General features: G+C 42.3%; 1 protein-coding gene across 1 annotated transcript; it reads right to left on the bottom strand.

Annotated features, from left to right (window-relative positions):
• Positions 1-1,730: 1,730 nt before the first annotated feature.
• Positions 1,731-2,679, bottom strand: LOC118564329 (protein IQ-DOMAIN 14-like). The gene is made up of 2 exons (XM_036141793.1): positions 2,431-2,679; positions 1,731-2,370 (listed from the first exon to the last, which is right to left on the bottom strand). The coding sequence occupies exons 1-2, from the start codon at positions 2,652-2,654 to the stop codon at positions 1,752-1,754; spliced, it is 843 nt and encodes a 280-aa protein (XP_035997686.1). The 5' UTR covers positions 2,655-2,679; the 3' UTR covers positions 1,731-1,751.
• Positions 2,680-20,351: the final 17,672 nt, after the last annotated feature.

Below are 20,351 nucleotides of genomic sequence, written 5' to 3' on the forward strand. Positions count from 1 at the left end.
CCGGCTTGAAATTGGAGTATATTGGCCGTTCGGTTGACTTTGAAATAAATATCAGAATCTATCTTTCTCAGATGGGCTTCAATCTCTGTGATAAGCTGATTCAAATTACTGTAGTAACCGTTTCCAATCTGTACGCGCTGGAATTTTTCCTCATCCGCTTTCCGCCATTCAAAATAAGCATTTTCTGAGGGGACGTTATGCCATGTGTGAGGGTATGAAACCTCCGTTAAAGCCACCTGCCAGTGACCTTGTAAATTAATAGGTTCGGCTAAATCCACCCGGAAACTAGATATGCTATTATCCTTAAAAACATCAACGCTTGCATTGGATGGTAGCGTCAGATGAAACCCTTGGTCCTCGGCCATACGATCCATGGTGCAATCTCAACCCTCCGGAGAGCAGCATTTGCTTTATACATCACGCAGGTCATCGGCTTTCACCCAGGTGTTGAATTTCTCAGGCCAATTTTTCCATCGTACTAAGACCTGTCTGACCCCCCGAACGGTGCGTTTGCCCAATATTTCACCCACTTGATACATTTTGTTTTTCGACATTTTTACCTTTTGAAGCTCCTCCGTGTAAAAAGAACCTCGGACGGGTTCTCCGTCTAAATCTTTCAGCTTGAATACGGGAGGCGATCGTTGTAACGCTTCTGTAACTGTAAAGATTTCATCCGTGAAACTCTGTTCATATTTTTTGTCAAACACTCCACGCACTTTCGATATTCTGACATGATCACCCTGCTTAAACGCCATCTTGAGTTTTGTGCAGCGTTTGGAATTGGTCCCGTACAAATTTTGAAACACCTGAAAAACGTTAGTAGCAATGACTTCCACAGGGGCCATTTTAATACTCGAATGATAGCTGTGGTTGTAACTTTTGACCAGATCCTGAAGCACGTTTACATAGCGGAGAGTGTTGTTTGCTGTGAAATATCTCCACATTCTTGATTTTAACGTACGATTAAACCTCTCAACCACCGAGGCTTTTATTTCACTAGCTGTGGAAAAATGTTCAATTCCGTTTTTATCCATTAACGCTCTGAATGATTTGTTGAAAAATTCTTTACCGTCATCAGTTTGAAGTTTCTTTGGAACCCCGCTCTCCCTTAAAACAGACTCGAAAGCTGTTACGACATCGGACGCTGTTTTCCTTTTTAAAACTCTGACGTAGGCTCTTTTGGAGAATACGTCAATAACGGTTAATAAATAATTGTAGCCGTCGTTTTCTTTGGATAAACTCTGCATATCACAAAGATCTGCTTGAAACTGTTTTAGAGGTCTGGTGACGAACACTCTATTTCTAGGAACTCTTATTCTCGCTGGTTTATGTAAAGAATATGCATCTTGTTCTGATAAAAAGTCTCGAACCTTTTCAATTGGGACCTTCTTACCAGTTTCACTTTCCATACCCCTCTGTAATCTATCTACTCCGCCAAAAGAACCAGGGTGGGCAGGTGTGTAATATACACGTTTCATTAACTTTTCTTCAGCCATACCTTACCACATACATGTAGTGATGCTAAATGAAGGAGAAGACGTCTGTATTCAGGGTTTATATATTTTTTTATTAACATAATCAGGAAAGAAATTACATTCATTTATTATACCACTAAGTAATTGTAAAAAAAAAAACATTTTTATATACATAAAGAAAAGATGTAGAAAATAAAACAGACACTCTTTTTTAATACGATGTCACTAACTAGTTTAATATATAAAAAGACATGAGAAAACATGTATGCATTGGTTTCAAGACCCTCGCCAGTAGTCTGTGATGGCATCAAGTTGTTCTTTTAGTTCACAGTTTTCTTCAACCAGCCGATCATACCCGCCATATATTGTATTAAATACACGCTTCACCATCGTTAATTCATACAGATACGCTTGTATGACAGCATTAACAGCCTCGTTGTCATGATGGATGTTGCGAGCGGCTAGAAACTGTTGAACTGCATCCATGAAACGTTCGTTATAAAGTACTCGCAATATACCATAGTAGTTATGTTCGTAGAGCTCGTTCTCAAGCAGCTTCAAGCGTCCATGCTCTTTTTGACTAGGACGGTTATTAACGCTTCCGTAACACATTTCGTGCATGTATTGTCTGATCGCAGCGGTCAAAAGGCGATACAGCACAGTTTTCACCGCTTTGATGAAACCGAAGCGAATCCACCCATCGTTTTCATCTGCGCCGCTCTCATCGTCTGGCAGGGTGTCCGCAGGTGGCGACGGGGGTGCCGAGGCCGATTCCCTCTGACTCTCAAGGGCTTGCGTGTCCGCAGGTGGCGACGGGGGTGCCGAGGCCGATTCCCTCTGACTCTCAAGGGCTTGCGTGTCCGCAGGTGGCGACGGGGGTGCCGAGGCCGATTCCCTCTGACTCTCAAGGGCTTGCGTGTCCGCAGGTGGCGACGGGGGTGCCGAGGCCGATTCCCTCTGACTCTCAAGGGCTTGCTCCATCGGGGGTGTCGGATCTCCATGGCCACAGGGCAGGTCTTGGGAAAGCGGCGGGGAGGCAGGAAGATTCACCGCTGGTGAATCTTCATCCACGGTCGCCATCTGAGGTAGCGAGGGAGTAAACACGGAATTGTCACTCCTTAAAACAAAGATCTCTTGGTATAGGTCGAGGCCTTCAGGGCGAGATCCGGACCACTTCATGGTGTTTCTCTTGGTGAGGCTGCGGTTGAAGGAGAGGGGTACAGCTCCGGGGGCAATTTGTCGTCGTCCAGGGACCCGTGCTATTTATATACAGAGAAGGGCGTGGTTAACGTTGAAGGGGTGGTATTGGCAGTTGTGAGGGGTGGGTCTAAAATGCAAGCGCTTTCTTGACCCCCAAAATGTCCTTCCAGTTGCGGCAATCGCGAAAAAGCGTTGAAATCTGGTCTGATATTGCAATCATCTTATCACGCCAGGCATCAAAGGGAATGGCTAGCAATGTCCTGAAGACTCCACATTGAGAATTATAATAATCCAGCATGAACATAACCGTCTGTGTTTTATCTTGAGCCTTTTTGAGACTTGCACGGAAAAACCATCGACCGCTAACCCCCGTCTTCGACTGCCAAGTAGCTGAGAAGATCCTATTTCCTGAATCATTGTCAATTTCATTCAGGTCGGTCAGCACTCGTTTGCAGCGCTTAGCGGAGGGTGAATCATTGATTCCTTCCTCGACTTGTTGACGTGGCCGTTTGCTCCGTTTGGCGGGGGGTGAATCCTTGATTCCATCCTCGACTTGTTGACGTGGCTGTTTGCTCCGTTTGGCGGGGGGTGAATCCTTGATTCCATCCTCGACTTGTTGACGTGGCCGTTTAGCGGGGGGTGAATCCTTGATTCCATCCTCGACTTGTTGTCTCACAGAGGGCCCTGCTGGAATAGGTTCTTGGGGGTTTAGTCGGATGAAGCTAGTTTTTCGTCTCACTGAAGGGCCTGCTGCTGGATTCGCTTCTTCAGGGGCTAGTTTGCGAAGCATGACGAGTTTCAGAACAGCCCAATCGTTTGATGTCAGCATGCCCAAGGAGTTGATAGTATGCAGCTCGTCACCTTCATCATCCAATTGAAAGAGGTACATTTCCCCGGTTTCATATTTGAAGACGTACCCCCATTTACCGCGGGCTCCATAGGGCTCCAAAGACCATTGTTCTTGCAGACGCTGGCTCGGAGGCATCTGAGTTCTGCATAAAAACAGCGTAGCCTTGTGAGGGGTATGCTGAGCTTGCCAAAAATCGCTCTGATCATGCCAGATAGTGACGGGTGTCTCAGCAATGATGGGTTCAATGCTGGTTCTTCCTGACGCCATGTTGAAAAGGATTCAATCACTATTGAGGCTTGAGAGAGGGCCTGATATTATGACAACCGGGGCTGGGGTGAAGGCGGTGCGTGTGAACTCCGGATGTGGGGGGTGGGTGTGAACTCCGGATGTGGGGGGTGGGTGTGAACTCCGGATGTGGGGGTGGGTGTGAACTCCGGATGTGGGGGTGGGTGGGTGAACTCCGGATGTGGGGGGCAGTTTTTTTTTTTTTTTTTTTTTTTTTTTTTTTTTTTTTTTTTTTTTTTTTTTTTTTTTTTTTTTCCCGAGGGCCGGGACAGCGACCCCTGGAGGTAGAAAGCGGAACATCCGGTTACAGTAGAAGGTGGGACATCTGGATAAGGATGTGACGTAACATCCGGTTACAGTAGAAGGTGGGGTTTCCGGTTAAGGACGTGACGTAACATCCGGTTAAGGAAGGCGGGACTTCCGCCGGAAGTGGAAGGCGGGACTTCCGGCTGTCACTTTTTGACAGGTGTGAAATATAGGCGTGGTTTGAGTTTGATTGAAGGATGTTACATATTTTTTTCATTTTGTCTGTTTATATGTGGAAGTCCCACTGGACCTTAGCTCTGTCGTTCTCCACTACCTTGGGAGGTGACTCCCATTTTGACCTGGGGGTCTCCAGTTGGTATTAGTAATTAGTAATAATGCAAGGGATATAGCTTTAACTAATCAAGCCAACCTCTAAAGAAGAATTTGATCCTGAAATTACATCTGTTAAACAGACAACAAACATTATTGTGGCTAATCAACCACAATGTTTGTTGTAGCAGTTTCAGTTGCTGAATTGAGGTGCTGGATCAGCAATGCTCGATGTTGGTACTGCCAAGCAGTAACAAAACACTACCATTCAATGCCCCCAATGCTCACAATTTCAACTCCTGAGTCTGACTCACCACATATATATACTCTGGTCTCATTTCTTTCTTCTGAGGCCTTCCTCTTCTCCTGATAAACTTATAAGACAATTTGCTTCTTGCAACTCTCCACCATTTTCAAAGTATACGGTGACAGCAGCAGAGCTGCAATGAACGGAAGCAAACTGGATATATAAAAACTAGTAGAGCAACCAGCAAGAGGAAGCTAGGAAGGAACGTGCATGTAGCTAACAGCAAGGTAACCAGCTTAGTAGCTTTCTCTTAAGATACACAGAATACCATTAATCAACATTAATGAGCTTTATTAATGTTATACGCTGATGTTGAACGCTCATGACACCATTGGGTGATTGTAGAGCAAAACAAAAAAACACACACACACGCACTTTCCGTCATGCTTATCCCTGTAAGGGTCATGAGAGGTGCTGGTGCCTATCTCCAGCATTCAATGGGCGAGAGGTGGGGTACGCCCTGGACAGGTCACCAGGCTTTATGTATGTACGTACCTACATATACACATATATATGTATATGTATATATATATATATATATATATATATATATATATATATATATATATATATATATATATATACATTGTAAAACATTACACAATACAGAAAGACAAGCAGTTTATGACATCCAGACAACAGACTTAAATCACATTGAACAGCTCTGAATAACAAAAACAAGGTGTACCTAAAAATGTTGCGTGAGAGTATTGACACTTGGTCAGGTTCCCTCAGAGTCACAAGTTGACACACCACAAAAAAAAACAAAACATAGCAGCATCCACTGAAAGTGGTTAGGGTTGGGAAAACCACTATAGAATTATTATCTACACTTCTTCAAAGACTAATGTGAAAACATTATGTATTCTTTTGGTAGAAATGTCATCAAAATGTGATGAATTGCAGGTCCTGTCTTTAAATGTTGCATTTCCCTCTATTGACCTTATTCAGGAAGTCAGGATTGTCATGATCTGTCTTGGATGAACCCAGACACAGCACACACACACAGAGCTGTTTTTTGAGAGTTTATTGCAAACAGTGGATGATGGATGATGAGAACCAGAGACAGTTACCAGACGGGAGTTGAGGGGTGAAGGGGCTGGCTGACAGGAATGGAGCGGAGATGATTGTCAGGAGTCGGAGGAGCTGGGCTGCTGCAGAACCAGGAGTGTAGACCAGAGAACATGAAGACGGAGACGAAAGAGCAGAATCCAGCAGCACAGCAAACAGGTACTTAACTGAACAGACAGGGAGCAAGACGTGAAGGACGAGGACTGGAACTGACAGGCGAGGTGTTTGATAACTGAATATGAGCTGGCGACAAGGAACAGACTGAAGGTGAGTTTTATAGGGGTATAAACAGGTGGAGCAAGTCATTAGTTGATTACAGCCTGATAGGTGATCCTGATCAGGGCTGCGCATAGAAAGGAGGAGGCAGGAAAGAGAGCAGTCTTCAGGCTGCATCATGACAAGGATGGGTAGCACCATTTTGTCTCGCAACGTCCAGTGCCGTTTTGTTAATAGTTCTAGCTTTGACTTAGACTTTCTAGATTTTAAACCCCCAAACTACTGTGTAAATCATACAGGACACTGACTAAAATAGATGATTCAATATCTCTTCCTATTATGAAATGGGAAGAGGATTTATCAATCAGCTTTGAACAAAACATCTGGGCTCAGATATGTCTAAGAACTTTCAAACTGACTAAAAATACCAATTTACAATTAATACAATACAAAATCCTTCATAGAGTACACTACACAGTACAAAGATTATTCAAGATGGGTTTTGCATCTAATATCTGTCCACACTGCATAGGCAATCGTCCCGATAATTATATCCATGCATTATGGTTATGCACACCAGTCCAGAGGTTCTGGGCACAGATATTTAAGGACTTATCAAAGTGCCTGAGTTGTAAAATTTCACCTTCCCCATCAGTTTGCTTGCTGGGTAACTTTGAGGAAAGCCCTCTGGGAAAAAAATAGTTTGCATAGTTTTCACTGCATTATGTATCGCAAAGAAAACTATCCTCATGAATTGGAAAAGTAAGGAAAATCTCAGTATCAATCAGTATAGAGATCTTTTGTTGGATCATATTAATCTTGAGACAGCATCTGCATCCACATCTGATCGATCTCTTTGGGCTCCTGTGATCAGCATCATCACTTAGTGGAATGGGGGGCGGTGGGTTGCGTCCTGCAGGGCGCAGTGGCTGGATAGGGGGTCCCTATCCAGCCACTGCGCTGGATAGGGACACTCAGAGTGTCCCTATCCAGGGCCACTCGGAGTGGGGCGCCTGGTGGGTCTGACCCCGGGGTCTGCTACCCCCATCTGGGAGGGGCTTGGTAGGCCTACGGGCGGCCTACCGCAGCCTTGGGGAGTTCCGCAAGCGGTACTCTGCTAGTGGGGGGAGGGGAGGGGGAGTAGGAACTAACCCAGCCTGGATGTCTATTGTTGTATGTATGGTGAGTTGTTTCAATGTTAGTGTTGGGGAGGGATTACATCTACGAGTGGGGGGTAGGGGGTGTGTGTGGATGTGGACGTTTTGGTGGGCTTTGTGTCCGGCCCCCTGTCTCAGTCCTGGTCCATGCCATCTCCCGGTGAGGGTTTCGCCTGGGGGGTGGGGTTGTGGATGGCTCGTGTGGGCTGGCTAGCCAGGGTCCCCCCTCTTAATATTTATCTATATTTTTTTTGGAGGAAAGCCAGGAGGCTTGGTGGGTGGGCTGGGGGGGAGGGGGTGGAGGCGTTGGTCCTGTTGGGTGGTTGGCTTGCGGGCCCCTCTCCGGGTGGGCTTTCGGGGAGCGGTAATGCCTATTGGAGTCAGTAGGGGAGCTGGCTCCCTGGGACTGCTGTAGGCTCTTGTATGTTGTGTGAGCCACGGCTCCCTCCACCCCCTCTCGCATTTAGACATTGAGGGTTCTGGGCAGTTGCTTGGAGGGGGCACGCTGGCACCAGCTACCTTCCGGAGGGGGGGTGGACTGTGCTGGGCACCCCCTTCGGTGCTCCCAGTTTTAAACACACTTGAGAACCACATGCTACAACACAACATCTGAGCAGGCGTAGGGAGAATTAGGGTCTTTTCCAACCCTCCGTTCTGTGGCACAGAGTCTGGGGCCTGGAGGAGGAGCAGGCCACCGGGTCCGGGGTCTTGGCGGGGGGTTGCTGTGGGGCTCGGGCGGCTTGCCGGGACTGGGGCTGACGCCTCTGCTCTCCCCAAAAAGGGGTGGGGGGGAGGGGCTGCTAGGGTAAGGTGCAGGACGAAGCAGATTTCCTGTGTTGGCCCCTCTTGGGCGCCCTGCTTTGGGGGCCCCTTTGGGAGTCCAGGGTTATGGGTCCCTTGGCGCCTGCCTCGGTGCTCGGGGAAGGCGGGCCTTTGGTTTTTTACAACCACTGTTGAGCAATTTTCTTCTGGATAAATTTCACATACACAAGTGCGCTCTCACAAACACCCACAGGTGCTGGGTTTCAGGTTCTAAGTGTTCACTTATATACAGAAAGCCCATAATTTATTTATTTATTTATTTTTTCACTTTATTTTCTCATGTATCACTTTACACATGTCAGCTTAAATAATAATACATATGATTTAGCAATGGTATCAAGGTGTTACTCTATGTTACACTATGTCAGTTTGTTGTGCTGTTCTTTTTACATCTCTTTTCAGGTGATGAAGCAGACGGAAGATGTTTTATCATTATTGCCCTTTTATCTCTTCTTTCTTTCACCTCTTCTCTTTCTTTTTTTTCTCTTCTTGTGCTTCCTTTACTCTCCTACTTTCCCATTGTAGTGTCCACATAATTTGAAATTCTCCCCACAGGAATCACAATAAAACTATTTACATGCATAAATCAATCGGAGCACTATGGCGAAAGCTGATTGCTCCACTTGTGAAAGTAAAATCTGTCAAGCTCTATTTGGCATTAAGACATCAATTCTTATTGCCACATTGCTAGACAGGACACTGGGAGGGAAAAAAATAGTTCTAGCTTTGGTTGCATCTTTTGTGCTGAAGTAAAATTACAGCTTTTAAAATCAATTAAGTGCCTGGAATTTGTAGGATTTAAGCTTTTAGAACGAGGCATGGCATGACAATTTTCACAGTAGTGTGCTGAAAAAAAGCTGGGCTTCTTAGTGTCCTAACCTTTACTACTAAGCGTAGCAAACCATAATACAGGGATTAGAGATTACGCTACTGCTTATTAACTAAACAATCCAGGATCATCCCATAGTCTGCCCCACTGTCACCAACACAGGGAGACCAGATTTCCTGATTTTTGTGTCTTGGCCCGGGGTCCAATTAACTCAAACAATGCTCTGTATTTATATATATATAATGTAGTAATAATGATAATATTATTATTATTATTATTAATGAGCGAGATGTGGGATAGACTACATCCTGTACAGATCAACAGTCACAGGGCTAAAATTTAACAATTTTATTAAACTGATTGGCGCTTTTCCAGCTCTTCCTTGCAACTCTTAACACGAATTGCTACAGGAATTACATATGCCCACGAGCTGTGAAAAAAGCTGAAACAGCCATGCAGAAGGCGGGGTTTAGACTGAGCTCTGAATAGACAGTGCTGTAAACTGATCATCTGCAGCCCATTCATTATGGGCTTTATTGTTCTGTGTGAGGAATGCAATGCGTGTGAAGTCAGGCAAATGCATGTCTCATGGTCATTGGGAGACTTGAGCCCTTTGATGAGGCAGACTCGTTCCCTTTAGAGCTTTTTTAGAAGTGCTAAGACAAAGCAGAAGTGCTGCTGATGAAAAAGTAGGCGAGGCTGAATAAGTTGAGAGTAATTGGAACGCAGCCTGCTTTTTGTCAACTCACACGCGGTAGAACACGTGACAGTGAAACCTTTGGCAGAACTAATAAAGGAAAGATTGTCTACCTTCCCTGAATGAAGATTATAACTATATTATGCTTACTTTTCACTAGATATGTCATAAAAATGCATAGAACTGTGATGTTTTCATTAAATATTGTTTTTTTATGATCGCGGAAGTCAGTGGACGGGGGGATGTACGTGGTCACGTTGTTGGCAATGGCAACGAGCATAACAACATAGCTGTCACGTCTTTCTGAGAACGTACTGAAAAATCCTCAGTTGAACTATTGAAGGAAAAGTTGTCTCCCTTCCCTGAACGAAGACTATAAATATATCATGCATACATTTCGCTGTAGTTGTCATTAAAATGCATATAACTGCCGATGTTTTGCTTAAAGCTTATTCGCTGAGGGCTGAAATCTCGTAGCAACTCGGTGACGTAGGTAGGAAACGTCACTTCCTCCCGTCTGTCTGAGATGGAACTCTTTAAGATATTGGCCTAAACTAATGAATGAAATATTGTCTATCCTCCCTGAACGAAGATTATGAAAATAATGTACATACGTTTTGCTAGAAATGTGTTTAAATGCATGTAAATACAGATGTTTTGCTTAAATGTTTAATGTAGACTGCGTTGCTATAATATTCTACGAGGGCACCCTGCACATCAAATAAAGACGAGAAGGGGGTACCCCGTGCAGGGAACCTGACCAAGCATCAATGTATGACGAGTAGGGGGTAAGAATGTGTTAAATAAAGAGTCATGGTTTCTAGCAGACAATAAACAAGAACAATGATTATGAATGTGATCTTCTAACTCCTCTAAAGCTGAATATTGTGTTCACAATTGTACTTTCATGAATACAAGGGAGAATTCCCACCACCCTCATATACAACTACAATACTGAGACTTCCCGGTTCGTGCACAGCTGCTGCACTTACTGCAAATTGTTTCAAGTTGAAAAGAAAGAAGGTTCAGTTTATCAATGTTGGTAATTAAACATTGTTCCGCATTAGAAAAAAAGCCAAGCTGGCTTTGTTGTTTTGAAGATTACCTGGAATATGACTCCATTGCAACTGAGCCAACATCCAGGTTTTACCTGGAAAAGCTCCTTCCAGCTCACTCTTCCTCACCCTGTGTTTCAGGTTAAACTAGGTATTGTTGTGAAATAGAAAAAGCTTGTGGGGGGAAAAGAACAGAAATAAATGACTTATCTTCAAGTCATTAAGTTTGTACAAACTTAAAGGTTGTTGTTCTTCCTACAATCACGTCAAACAGTCTTACCATGATTTGATCATCTCTTGCATACATGTTTGACTGGTTCTTAAAGTTTCTTAGAAGTTTCTTGGTAAATGATCCTATGCCTATATTTTCTCTAGCGTTGTCATTTTAATTCAATCTTTGAAGGTCAATTATTTAGGGGGTTTGTTTAGATCGTTAGATCTCCTCTGTTTTTCTTGTTCATTTCCCTGCTCATCCCAGCTTTTTAGTTCTCATTAGTTTCAGCTGTTTATCATTCAACTGATTGCTCTCCTTTCACTCAGTCCCAGCTGTTTTTTACTCCCTCTTGATAAGCTCTTTTTCTGCTTGCGTTTGTGTGGTCCAGATCAAAGCACACTCCCAAGTTCTTTACCTTGTCCCCACATTTTATGATATTGTCTTCAATATTCAAGATGAAATAGGGACGTTTTTCAGGTCCGATGACCATTAAATCTGTATTGTCAGCATTAAGAAGCAGGAAATTATTGGATAACCAGCCCCTAATGGCAAACAAGCAGATTTTCAACAAGTCAGCCCAGTTACCAGTGGTTAAATGCACATAAAGCTGCAAATCATTACACAACAATGAAAGGTTACATTAACAGAACGTAAAAGAAGACCAAACAGCAGCAGATAAAGGGAAAATAGACATAGGCCAAGCACAGATCCTTGTTGTGTCCTTGGACAACACGGGGGTGCCAGAGGGCCCGGTGACACCAATGCATAGCAGCCTCCCTTATGTCAGTCTGCCCCAGGGCAGCTGGGGCTACCACTGATCTCTATTTATTCTCTGGATATCCGATTGGCTGAAAACCTGAAGTCATTTGCCACCACCTTGGTGCTCTCATGGAGTCACAGCATAAACATGCCGACGTGTAGTTACTTGCAATATTAATAAAGGCATACATTTGTGTGTGTGTGTGTGTGTGTGTGTGTGTGTGTTTGCATACACACACTGTGTATGTAATGTATAGATATACATGTACACTTGAATGTGTATGGCAGTAGGTACATCTTGTAATAGCATTTGCATTTTGTACAATGAGAGCATTTGTTAACCATGAGTGCTCTCTTGTCATTAGGAGTTTCCATGGGAATTTTTGAACATTGAAGTGTAATTGTCCATTTCTTGTTGTTACTATGTGCATAAAACAAAATATGAATTTGATGTTGCCAGCTATTTTGCAAGTTTATGTGATTTTGCCCATGTAGAAACTGAAGCTCTGTGGAGTGATTAAATTGGTTCATTAATTTCGCTATATTGTAAATATATGTCAGATTTAAAGGCTAATGCACAGCCACAGCATAAAAGTATATGGCAACATGCATGCACAATTTGTAAATAGAAAAATACTATAGCATTAACAGACATGTACTTGTAATTCAGTCTTGATGTAAAATCTTGAAATTATAAGTAGTATGTATTTACCATAACAGTGTAATCAATACATGTATCTTACATGTACATCATCAATTTAGCCCTTTTGCACATCATCAGACAATGTGTGCATGTGTGTGATATTATTCTTAATATCTAAGTACAGTAGTATTATGCTCCATTAACACACTCATTTAGTTGTGATGAATTTGTATAATATGTTATATTACATGATTTATAGACTTCATAGATGTCATACTGAATATGCAATGTGATGTGCCTATTTTTTACCATAAATTACAGTAATCTACTTATGCTATGAAACAGCAAGTGTGTGTCGCTGTATGTATCCGACACTGCACTTGCCAGTCATATAATATGTTTATTGTCACATATGGTATATGGTACAATGGTAATATATGTGTGTGTGTGTGTGTGTGTGTGTGTGTGTGTGTGTGTGTGTGTGTGTGTGTGTGTGTCTCGTGGGTTGTCAGACTTGATAATTTACCATTTACCTTAACAGACAGGACTAGAGGCTCTCTGAGGGCATACTCTACCTGCCAATGTCTTTTGGAGCGCCCAGGGGCGCTCCTGGGGACCTTTTCTGGTTCTGTGGAGGCATCAACCATCTTCAACGGTGTGGTATGTTGGGGCAGCAGCTTATCTTTAAATGTTGCATTTCTGAGAGGAAGTGGCTAGATACGCTCATTAGGAGGGCCAATTCTGTTTTGGGATGCCCAGTGCAGGTAGTGGGGGGGAAAAGGACTAAGAAAAATAACATCATTGATAGACAATGTCTCCCACTCCATGCATGGAGAGAAGCTCATTCAGTGACAGACTGCTGCATCCTCTATGGTTAGAGGAGCACTTCCACAGGTCCTTCATCCCAGCTGCTGTTAGACTTTATAGTCTCTGCTGCTCCGAACAAACTCATTAAGTGTTTACAAACATGATAATGGTTTGACTGGTTCTTGATCTGATCAAGAATCATTTACACTGTCACTCAGACGCTTATGGCCAATTGCACACATTTTAGCTACTCTGAGGTGCTTGCTTGTACAATCATTCATTTTGCCTGTTTTTTGTAAATCAGCTGCTGTATATCTTCTATTTAACTTGCCTAGTTTATGACAGTCACATTGTAACTTTCATTTTTGGTCCTCAGTTTGAACTTCAGCAAGTTGACTTCATTGCATCTTGTTTCCTAAATATTTTCAGCTGGTGCTACTTGACTGACTGATACCCTCCCTGTGTTAACAAAGAACTGAATAGTTGTAGGTGTATCTAGTTGTTGAACATTATTTAGCTGCCCTAGATTTGGGTTTCATTCCTATTAATATGATTGTCAGTTCATTGTTTGGGAACTCGTCCTTCAACATTTTCAACCCTTAGCATCACTGTTGCAAATGCTACTGACACAAACAAATTAGAGGAAATATACAAGATCAGTTAGTCATACATATGATATTTGGGTTAATGACTGCTTTAGTTGACTCATAACCCTCAATTAAACACGCATGCATAGTAAAACAAAAGCAAAACCATCCTTTTAATAAGGTAATTATCTTACCTTCTGCACGCACAATGAAGGCGAAGCAGTGATTATTCAGCATATTTTGACCTCCAGGAATTTTGCACTTTATAGTCAGAAACTCCTTTTGTATGGGAACATGTTGGAAAAAAATTAATTCCTGCCACCTATTGTAAACCCAAGACTTGTCTTGGTTAAGTCACCAAAAAGATAATGTTACAGAGTCAACAGGAAATCCACATTAGAGTGAGAAGGATGAGAGATGGAGGTGTTTGTAAAACCTCAAACCAGCTAAAACTCCATCAACAGCGCGGTTTCATTGCAAACACACTTGCACACCTATGAAGTACATAATATATACAAAAGATCAAACCTTCATAGAAAAGTTCTGTATTCTATATAAATTATACAACAAATATCCCAGCTAATATCTATATATTTATCAATCCCAAAATGCACAAGAAAATCTTTCCGATTAAAGTCTCTCAAAAACCTAACATTTATTTAAAAAAACAAAATGTAGCTTCAGTCAGTATGCATGAGCCAAGTCAAAACACAAAGATGAAGATGAGAAAGTTGCTTTGTTATTCCAAGTGTATATTGAAATGTGTATTGTTTTAGACCTTAGACCAAGTTTTTTCTAGTTGATAGTTTCACTTTAAAGGAGGTCATACACGCCTCCTTGAAATATGTTCAGCTTTGATTACAGAAACTTGATCTCAAGTGAATTAGGTTAGCCTCTTATGTTTAGGTTTCTAACCAACTAAAATAAAATATGAATCATTTTAAATCCACCTGGCAGGATTTGAGCATTTGTCTGGTATGTTTTCCCTTCACCCCCTGCTGGGCATTCACTTACATAGGCAGGAGCATGACTAAGTTAGATCAGATAATATCAGAATCAAGTTTATTGCCAAGTAGGTTTGCACTTACAAGGAATTTGACTTGGTTTTGATGGTGCAGACAAAAAAGAATAGATATATATACAGAAGCTGTATACACTTAGTAAACTGTGCGTTAATGTAACGCAGAAGCTTGTAAGTCCTGAACGGGGGAGAGAGGCAGTGTCAAAGGTCACGGGCGGCTCTTGGCCTTGTTCACAAGGCTGGTAGCAGATGGAAAAAACTGTTCTTGTGCTGTGAGATTCTGGTCCTGATGGACCGCAGCCTCCTGCCAGAGAGAAGTGACTTAAATAGTCTGTGACTGGGGTGCGAGGGATCAGCCACAATCTTCCCTACACGCCTCAGAGTCCTGGAGGCGTACAGGTCCTGGAGAGATGGAAGATTGCAGCCAATCACCTTCTCTGCAGACCGGATGACACGCTGCAGTCTGCTCTGGTCCTTAGCGGTGGCACCAGCGTACCAGATGGTGATGGAGGAGGTGAGGATGGACTCAATGATGGAGGAGTAGAACTGCACCATCATTGTCCTTGGCAGGTTGAATTTCTTCAGCTGCCGCAGGAATTACATCCTCTGCTGGGCTTTCTTGGTGAGGGAGTTAATGTTCAGCTCCCACTTTAGGTCCTGGGAGATGATAGTTCCCAGGAAGTGGAAAGACTCCACAGTGTCAATTGTGGAGTCACAGAGGGTGATGGGGGTAGCTGGGGCTGAGTTCTTCCTGAAGTCCACAACCATCTCCGCTGTTTTTACAGCGTTGAGCTCCAGGTTGTTCTCCCTGCACCAGGTCACCAGATGGTCAGCCTCCCACCTGTAGGCGGACTCGTCACCATGCTGGTGAAGATTCTCAGCCATCCATTGTCATTCCAAAAAAAGGTAAAAAACAAAGCAACTGGACTTGTTTTCCGTAGTTGAAGACGTTATGCTTCCTCTCCAGGAAGCTTTCTCAATTCTTCCCAATTGTAGAATTGAGAAAGCTTCCTGGAGAGGAAGCGAAACGTCTTCAACTACGGAAAACAAGTCCAGTTGCTTTGTTTTTTACCTTTTTTTGGAATGACTCGTCACCATGAGAGATAAGTCCGATGAGAGTGGTGTCGTCTGCAAAGACTGGAGGTGCAGCTGTTGGTGTACAGGGAGAAGAGCAGAGGAGAAAGAACACAGCCCTGGGGGGGACCAGTGCTGATGAGCTGTGAGTCAGAGTCATGTTTTCCCAGCTTCACGTGCTGCTTCCTGTCAGACAGGAAGTCTGTGATCCACCTGCAGATGGAGTCAGGCACATTCAGCTAGGAGAGCTTCTCCTGAAGCAGAGCTGGGATGATTGTGTTGAAGGCAGAGTTGAAATCCACAAATAGGATCATGGCGCAAGTTCCTGCAGAGTCCAGGTGCTGGAGGGTGTAGTGAAGGTCCAGATTGACAGCGTCGTCTGCAGACCTGTTGGCTCTGTAGGCAACTTGTAGGGGGTCCAGGAGGGGATGGGTGATTTATTTTAGGTGTGAAAGCACAAGGCGCTCAAAGGACTTCATAACCACAGAGGTCAGAGCGACGGGTCTGAAGTCATTAAGTCCTGTGGTCCTTGGCTTCTTGGGAACAGGGATGATAGTGGAGGATTTTAAGCAGGCTGGCACGTGACATGTCGCTAGTGAGGTGTTAAAAATGTCTGTGAACACTGGAGACACCTGATCAGCACAGTGCTTCAAGTTGGATGGAGAGACAGAATCTGGTCCAGCAGCTTTCAGGGGTTCTGTCTTATGAAGAGTCCCTCTCGTGTATAGAAAGAGTTGTCACTGAGGTGGAGGTGATCTGTTGGGTGGTGTCGTGGGGGGTGGATGCAGGACTGTCCCTTTGTCGTCCCGTTGACGACAGTAGAAGTTGTTCAGGTCGTTGGCTAGGTGTCGGTCGTTCATGGAGTCAGGGGGAAGGGGGGCTTTAGGCTTGTAATTTGTGATCTGCCTAAGCTCTTTCCAGACAGAAGCAGAGTCATTCGCAGAAAACTGGTTTTGCAGCTTCTCAGAATACAGTCGTTTAGCCTCTTTCACCACCTTGCTAAACTTGTATTTTGCATCTTTGAATCTGCATATGTCCCCACTCTTGAAGGCCTCTTCCTTATCCAGGCTTAGCCTTCTGAGTTTGGCTGTGAACCAGGGTTTGTCATTATTGTAGCTCATCCTGGTTTCTGATGCAACACAGCAGTCCTCACAGAAGCTGATGTATGATGTCACAGCCTCTGTGAATTTATCCAGACTATTGCTAGCAGCCCTGAAGACATCCCAGTCAATAGAGTCCAAACACACCTGAAGATCCTCCACAGCCTCAGTTGTCGACATTTTTGATGTCCTCACTACAGGTTTGCAGAGCTTTAGTTTCTCCCTGTAAGCAGGAATCAGGAGAACCGTGACGTGGTCAGATTGGCCCAGTGCAGCATGGGGAACCGCGTGATAAGCAAGTTTTCTTGGGTTCACACCTGCCACCAATCACAGTTAATCTGATTAAACTAAAATAAGGTTCAGCCTTCCCTGTATAATTTCCCTGACTGTTACACAGTGTGGACATCAAAGTTGTACACAGGTCCTTCAAACTGTCAGGTTTTTGTGATGTAAAAGAATTAGATTTTAACACAATCAGTTTCAAAGCTTTCAGGTGATGTTGTTCCTGTGCAACTCAACTGAAAAAAAATTATAATCTGTAAAAAAAAAGAGAAAAAAGCTGAAAGGATTTGGTTGTATAAGTATACATACACTTAAATGTTGTTAAATCCTGTCTTGTGATGTGAACCTCTGAACCAGCCACCTATTCCTCTTAAGCAAAGTAAAAATATGAAAATAAGACTGATCTGCCATAGCATCTTTTTTGCACTGATTAAAATATTCTACATCTTATCTCCTATTCTTTATTTTTGTCACTATGGAAACATTTTAATTTAAACAAAAACAAATTCAAACATCTTCCTTTTATCATTGTCAGCATATATAGAAATTGTTATAACTAACTCCTTATCATTAAAATAACTAATTATTTCTACTTGGTTATGTGCTTTTCTATCAGAGAAGGAAACTCTGACATTAGCATAATTGTCACGCCTTAATCCTTATTCAGTTCCAGCGTTTTAAGCCTCCATGATCCAATTATTTTGTGTTGACCTCTGCACTGCTCCACCTGGGCAATTAATTAGGAATGTTAAATTTCATGTTGAAACAAAGCACACCTTAAATGCTTTTCATTGACGTGGAAGATTTAGGTCAGGTGTGGTTGATGAAAGGTATGCCTATTAATTACTGAAGTTGTGAAGCGAAGGAGATTAATTATTAAAGAAATAAAAGAACACTAGGTTAAAGACTTGAACCTGCTAGTTTAATATACTCCACTTTTCTCTAGCATCAGAATATATATTCTGTATGAATATTCTAAGGTATGGAAAATTTTAAACATTTTAATAATTTGTTGCTTTTGCACCTTATGTGAACTTTTTATGGTAAGAAAAGCAAAACCTTTCTTTGTGAGTGTGGAATTGTATGTTTATAATGATAAGCCCTGCTTTACTCCAACACACTCTTTTTCTTCTGATCTTAAAGCCACAAGAACCAGGACGCCGATAAAGGTGTCACAGCCTCTGTGAACTTATCCAGACTATTGGTAGCAGCCCTGAAGACATCCCAGTCAGTAGAGTCCAAACACGCCTGAAGATCCTCCACAGCCTCAGTTGTCGACATTTTTGATGTCCTCACTACAGGTTTGCAGAGCTTTAGTTTCTGCCTGTAAGCAGGAATCAGGTGAACCATGATGTGGTCAGATTGGCCCAGTGCAGCACGGGGAATGGCGTGATAAGCATCTCTGACTGTGGTGTAACAGTAATCCAGAATGTTCTCCTCTCTGGTCGGGCATTTAATAAACTGTCTATATTTAGGGAGTTCATGAGTGAGGTTTCCTTTGTTAAAGTAAATCGCTCTGCTCCACTCTCAGTATCTGTGCGACCTGCACGTTTGAATGCGGCGCGATGTAAACACCGACCAGAATGAATAAACCAAACTTGCGGGGTGAATAAAAAGGCAGTCTAGTGGATCTAAAGACCGAACACACCCCTATGTGTTTCAGAGCTCTTTACACCTTAAATATGTTATATATTTCTTATGACTAAACTATAAAACAAACACAATTATAATAAAATAACAAAAGAATTGGCAATAACCTGATTGTCTTGGTTTGTTTAGTCTAAAAAGAGTCAACCAATTTCTGATCGGTTTTTGCACTCAGTTTTCTTGGGTTCACACCTGCCATCAATCACAGTTAATCTGATTAAACTAAAATAAGGTTCACCCTTCCCTGTATAATTTCCCTGACTCTTACACAGTGTGGACATCAAAGTTGTACACAGGTCCTTCAAACTGTCAGGTTTTTGTGATGTAAAATAATTAGATTTTAACACAAACAGTTTCAAGCTTTCAGGTGATATTGTTCCTGTACAACTCAACTAAAAAATATATAATCTGTAAAAAAAAAAAAAAAGTAAACAAGCTGAAAGGATTTGGTTGTATAAGTATACACACACTTAAATGTTGTTAAATCCTGTCTTATGATACGAACCTCTGAACCAGCTACCCATTCCTCTTAATCAAAGTGAAAATATGACGAAAGACTGATCTGCCATAGCATCTTTTTTGCACTGATTAAAATATTCCGGATCATATCTCTTATTCTTCATTTTTGTCACAATGGAAATATTTTAATTTAAACAAAAACAAATTCAAACATCTTCCTTTAATCATTGTCAGCATAGATATAAATTGTTATAACAAACTTCTTATCATTAAAATAATTAATTATTTCTACTTGGTTATGTGCTTTTCTATCAGAGAAGGAAACTCTGACATTAGCATAATTGTCACGCCTTAATCCTTATTCAGTCCTAGTGTTTGAGGCATCCATGATCCAATTATTTTGTTTTTACCTCTGCACTGCTCCACCTGTACAATTAATTAGGAATGTTAAATTTCATGTTGAAACACAGCACACCTTAAATACTTTTCATTGATGTGAAAGATTTAGGTCAGGTGTGGTTGATGAAAGGTATGCCTATTAATTACTAAAGTTGTGAAGCGAAAGAGATTAATTACTAAAGAAATAAAAGAACACTAGGTTAAAGACTTGAACTTGCTAGTTTAATATACCCCACTATTCTCTAGCATCAGAAATATATTCTGTATTAATATTCTAAGGTATGGATAATTTGAAACATTTTAATCATTTGTTGCTTTTGCACCTTATGTGAACTATTTATGGTAAGAAAAGCAAAACCTTTCTTTGTGAGTGTGGAATTGTATGTTTATAATGATAAGCCCTGCTTTACTCCAACACACTCTTTTTCTTCTGCTCTTAAAGCCACAAGAACCAGGAGGCTGATAAAGGAAATATTACACATGCACCTCACTTTGTCCTCAGTCTGCATCCATTAAACTTTAAACATGAGTGGAAAATGTAAAGGACCAAGACACCGTCCAGAGCAGATCAATGTTCTGCAAACATGCAAAACATTTGCTTTTCATTTCAGCATCTTGTCACAAAAGTAGGTGAAAGTTTGGGCAGCGATGCCCAAATTGCCTTTTAGGGGGACATTTGGATGATTTTGTGTGGCCCCTGATGGCAAGTCACAATTGTACAATTTTGACCAACACCACAGGTAGATGATAAGCTTCATCATGCATTAAAAAGAGTGGCCCATATCCTGTTCTTGTTGCTGAGAATGGCCCATGACAACT

The sequence above is a fragment of the Fundulus heteroclitus genome, chromosome 10 (genome assembly GCF_011125445.2).
Source record: "Fundulus heteroclitus isolate FHET01 chromosome 10, MU-UCD_Fhet_4.1, whole genome shotgun sequence".
NCBI classification, from domain to species: Eukaryota; Metazoa; Chordata; class Actinopteri; order Cyprinodontiformes; family Fundulidae; genus Fundulus; species Fundulus heteroclitus.

Excerpts from the sequence above, each read along its gene's own strand:
- LOC118564329 (XM_036141793.1), bottom strand. The coding sequence starts at position 2,654 with ATGAAGTGGTCCGGATCTCGCCCTGAAGGCCTCGACCTATACCAAGAG. Across the intron at positions 2,371-2,430 it reads CAAGCCCTTGAGAGTCAGAG|GGAATCGGCCTCGGCACCCC; the intron begins GGAATCGGCCTC and ends TGAGAGTCAGAG.